This window comes from Echinops telfairi, unplaced genomic scaffold (genome assembly GCF_000313985.2).
Source record: "Echinops telfairi isolate 266 unplaced genomic scaffold, ASM31398v2 ScPeMD7_655;HRSCAF=1070, whole genome shotgun sequence".
Lineage (NCBI taxonomy): Eukaryota > Metazoa > Chordata > Mammalia > Afrosoricida > Tenrecidae > Echinops > Echinops telfairi.
The window spans coordinates 23,591,759-23,596,156 of record NW_022104553.1 but is presented as its reverse complement, the minus strand read 5'-3'; the positions used below and the strand labels follow the sequence as shown (position 1 = coordinate 23,596,156).

General features: G+C 46.5%; 1 protein-coding gene across 1 annotated transcript in view; it reads left to right on the top strand.

The window, feature by feature from the left end:
- LOC123521978 (zinc finger protein 343-like) overlaps positions 1-3,710 on the top strand; it is an 11,539-nt gene extending 7,829 nt beyond the window's left edge. Inside the window, exon 7 of the mRNA XM_045292652.1 lies at positions 3,603-3,710. Within this exon, the coding sequence (XP_045148587.1) occupies positions 3,603-3,710 (108 nt within the window). The remainder of the gene's footprint in view (positions 1-3,602) is intronic.
- The last annotated feature ends 688 nt before the right edge of the window (positions 3,711-4,398 follow it).

The window sequence follows — 4,398 nt, the reverse complement described above, 5'->3', positions numbered from 1 at the left end:
CATTCTGGGGAAAAGCCACATGTGTGCAGCACGTGTGGGCGAGCCTTTTGCTATAAATCGTCCCTTCTTCGCCACCAGAGGAGACACACTCGGGAAAAGCGACAAGTGTGCGAATAGTGTGGGAGCGAGCTTTTTAAAATAAGCCGTCCTGCATGCAACTTGATACCCTGGGGAGCAGTCTCGCGCCTGCAAGGAGTGTGGGTGTTGGGCCGTTCCGTTCCCTTGAAGTCCCCTCGTATCAAGCACTGGAGAAAACAATCAGGAGAAACCTACACGTTGGCTGTGGGTGCGGACTTGTCCCCAGGTTTCGAATTTACTTTGATCATATGTCGGAGGACACACTAGGGAAAAGCCGCTTGTGTCAGTGAGTGTGGGTGAGCCTTCAGCCAGAAGTCTCATCACATCAGAGACCAGAGGAAAGCACTTATGTGTGAGCCAGTTTTTTTCGTGTGTTCCCTTCATTGATCAAAATACCCCGGCCTTGGAAATGGACTGTGACTGTTAGTTTGTACACAACATACAACAATACACATGTATTTACCCAGGTGCATTGGGAGTGTTCTGAAGTTCTGATTCCCTCCTGATGCAGAAGTGGTTAAATTCATTTCTTGTCTCCTCACTGGGTCTGACCCAATTGGCTATGCTTGTACCAGACACGAACTTGCACTTGAGTAACAGTTTTTGGCACACTTCTCAGTGGTTAGCCTCACCTGGATCCACTCTGTGCCCTGACTTGTGGGTCTGTGGCTTTTCCTCCTGCCAACTCTGAGAACGTTACTCCAGGCGTGGACCTGTCACCTTCCATGGCCTGGAGACCTAAAGTCTGAAAGGAAATTCATCTGGAGAATCAGGAAGCAGCTGTGTTCAAGTAGTAAATGGATTGTAAATCCTCTCATACGTGAACCTCTGGTGCCAAGACCAGACATGCAAGAATGTGATAAACAGATCTTAGAATCTCCCCCTTACTTTTGAAGCCCCTCCTAAGTTGTCTGAGTGGCACCAGAGAGACCAAGATCAAGCAGCTTTGAGGTTTGGGAACCAAGACCACAAGCACGCATGGCTTTTGAGGGTTTCGGGCCAAGGTCAAACTATACTCGTTTGCTGGGGACGAGAGATTTTCTGCTGAAGAGAAGTGGGTTATGGTCAGAGATCTGTTCAAGATGGCTGTCCTTTAAGATAAAGCCTGAGTAACTGATCTTAGAGAAATGATCCAGTATATGGAATGGGAACACTCGGGATACAGTTCTTTCACATTCTGGCGAGCCTCCGCTCAGCCATACCCAAGCTGTGCACCCCCCCACCTTCCGAGTCCTGTCGTGATTGGACACGCACTCTGTCCCGCCTATACAAATGTAGCCCCGTCTGCCTCAGCAAGCTCTGCCTGGTGTTGCTGAGGTCCAGCTCCGTGACCTGACAAGCGACTTGCTGCAGGCCCCGCGGTAGTACTCGGAGACAAGGCACCCCACCAGCCAGCCGCCTGCCTGCCTGAGGCCCTCAAATCTCTCACCGGCCCGGGTGATGGGGAACCCACACCTCCAGCTCTTGCTCTTGATTCTGCTGCTGCTGCCTCTGCTAATGTCACTGCTCTCTCTCCGTCACCTCTTGCCACCCGTGGTGTCCTAGCTCTACTGTGTAAGGAGGGTCTAAAGGATGCCTTCGACGGAGATCTTGCCATCTCCCTTCCCCCCTTGTACTTCGGAGGGGATCCTGGTAAACCCAGAAAACAGCAAAGCTGACCAATCCTCACATCAGGGTCACATACACCTCATTTGCATCCTCCACTTCTGTACCTTATTTACATGACTAGCAAGCTCCAACTGCCTTGGTGGGCCACACAGAACCTCACATTTCTATCGTTCAAGCCAGTCATTTAGTAACAATTCCAAAGACAATAACTAAAGGAGAAATACCACTCCAGAAAATATCATTCCTAAGGCACCAGTTAGAAACGTCCTGAAGATTATTCAAAAGTGCTAGCAATCGCACTCCCCTATACAGTGGATGTGTGATCTGGAGCAATGGAGGCTAGTCAACACCCACTCTTCAGTGGAAGAAAGAAAGGGAAGAAGCAGCTTATTGTTAGAAGTTAGCTAACTGAGCATCCAACAGAACAAGTTAATTAATGGGTGTTGCATGTTTCGTTTCTCAAGCAACATTTGTACAAACCTAACAAGTGCTAAGTACACACATGTACATAGGCTCTGATTCTTAAAAAGACATGTTTTTCGGTGCCCCTGAGTCCGTTTTGCCTCAGAGCAACCCTGTCCACAACAGAAGAGAAAGCACCTAGTCCCACCCCACGCAATTGTTCCTATATTTCAGTGTATTGCAGCTACTGTGTCTATCTCGTCAAGGGTCGTGTTCTTTGTCATTGCTCCTCTGTCTTACCAAGCATGATATCTTAGCTAGAGGGGGTCGGATAACATGTCCAAAGTACATGAGACGCATCTCACCATGCTTGCTTCTAAGGAGCTTTCTGACTACTTCAAAGATAGATTTGTTTGCTCATCTAGCAATCCATGATGCTTTCAATAAAATCACAGAGCTAAAAACCATAAGGTACAGTGAGTATATAAATGTGAGTATATAAATAGATAGATAGATATAAATGTAATTCTATTGTCTTAACATCTACTTTCGAGATGATTGTCACTTATCAATCATCCAATAATGAAAAAACTGAAGGGGTCAATTTGATCCCAAGTATGCTCCAACTCGTAATTCATAATCCCCACACTTGTTTGAACCTTGGGAAACTGGAAGCATACCATGAGAAATGTAAAAATGGCTTCCGCAAGATTAATGATACCTCCACATGGTGGACTAAAATGAACAAGGATGCGATCTGGCTCCCAACTCACAGCAGTTTATGAACAGGGAGCTGCCAGGAAATCAAGCTGGACTCAGTGGAGGATGTAGAACAGGGCAGACATTGCCAGTGATGTGAGCAAGACCTTGCTCCTGTTTCCTGGTTGACCTTCCTAGATGTTCTCATGCTGAACGTAGTGTATTGACATCTCTTAAGTGTTGTTGCAGTGGAATCTGTTTCTCCCGTCAACTGTTCAGTGTTTGGTTTATAAATAAGTGCTCTGTTGTTGAGTGCCTATATATTTATGATTGTTACATTGACCATTTTGTCTTGATAAATTGACCATTTTGTCACAGTGTAATATGTTACCTCCTAACAGGTCTTGTATTGAAACCTACTTTGTCAGATACTGAGATTTCTTCCCAACTCCCTTCTGGTTATTAGGTGCCTGGAGTATTGTATCCATGTGTTCCCATTCAACCTATTTTTGTCCTTGGGTCTGAGGAATGGCTCTTGGAAACTATTTAGTTGGATGATGTTTTCAGACCCATTCCACTACTCTGTCTTTCCTTTGGAACATGTAGTTCATTTACATTCACTGTAATTCCTGGTAAAAAGTGACTAAAAATGTGTTAGACTGCGTTCTCTAGAGAAGAAGACCGGTGAAGCTTATATGCTTATAGAAAGAGGTTATATCAAGAAATGGCTCACACAGTTGTACAAGCGAGTACATCCAGGCCAACTTGCGTTCTTGAGTTAGAAGTAAGCTGAAGGGTTCTCCTGATTTCTGTAGCCGAAGGGGCTGCCTAAGAGGAAGCAGGAAGACCACAGGCTGCTGGTGAACGCCAAGCTGAATAAATTCGAGATCAGCAGAAGGAATCCAAGGTCAGTAGTCCGCTGATGACTCCTGGTATTTGCAGGCAACAGAACAATGTCCAAGAACCAGATTCAAGATCCAAAGGTAGCATTAGACATTAGCTAGCTTCCACACACTGTCGATTTATCCTAAACATAGGCTATCCCCAAGAAGCCGAGGTGGCATCATGGTTTTGAATTGGGCTGCTAACCTCAAGGGCAGCAGTTTGAAACCACCAGCTTCTCTGCTGGAGAAAGACGAGGCTGTGTACTCCATCTCGGATAGCCACAGGGGGAGTTCTACTCGGACCTACAGGATTGCTGTGAATCAGAATCGACTTGACAGCCGTGAGTTTGGTTTTGGTGTGGAGACCTTACCCTGAAGGAAACCTTTCGTTATAGCAAGGCAATGGCCACCCACCACTTGTCTGTCAGTTTGTCATACTGTGTGGGCTTGTGTGTGGCTGTGACGTGGGTACCCGTCTCGCTAGTATTTCAAATACCAGCAGGGTCACCCAGAGACAACAGGTTTCATCACAGTTTTCCACACTAAGATTACGAAAAAGGAATGGGCTGTCCACTGCAAAGGAATTATCCACTGGAGACTGAGGGACAGAACGGGTGGGTGTCTGCCCTGCCCGCTAAGGGAATGAACAAAGGGAGGGTCCTGTGAAACAAGTTCAAAACAATAGGCCCCGTGAGAAGTGGCTTGGCAGACACTTTAACCTTGAAGC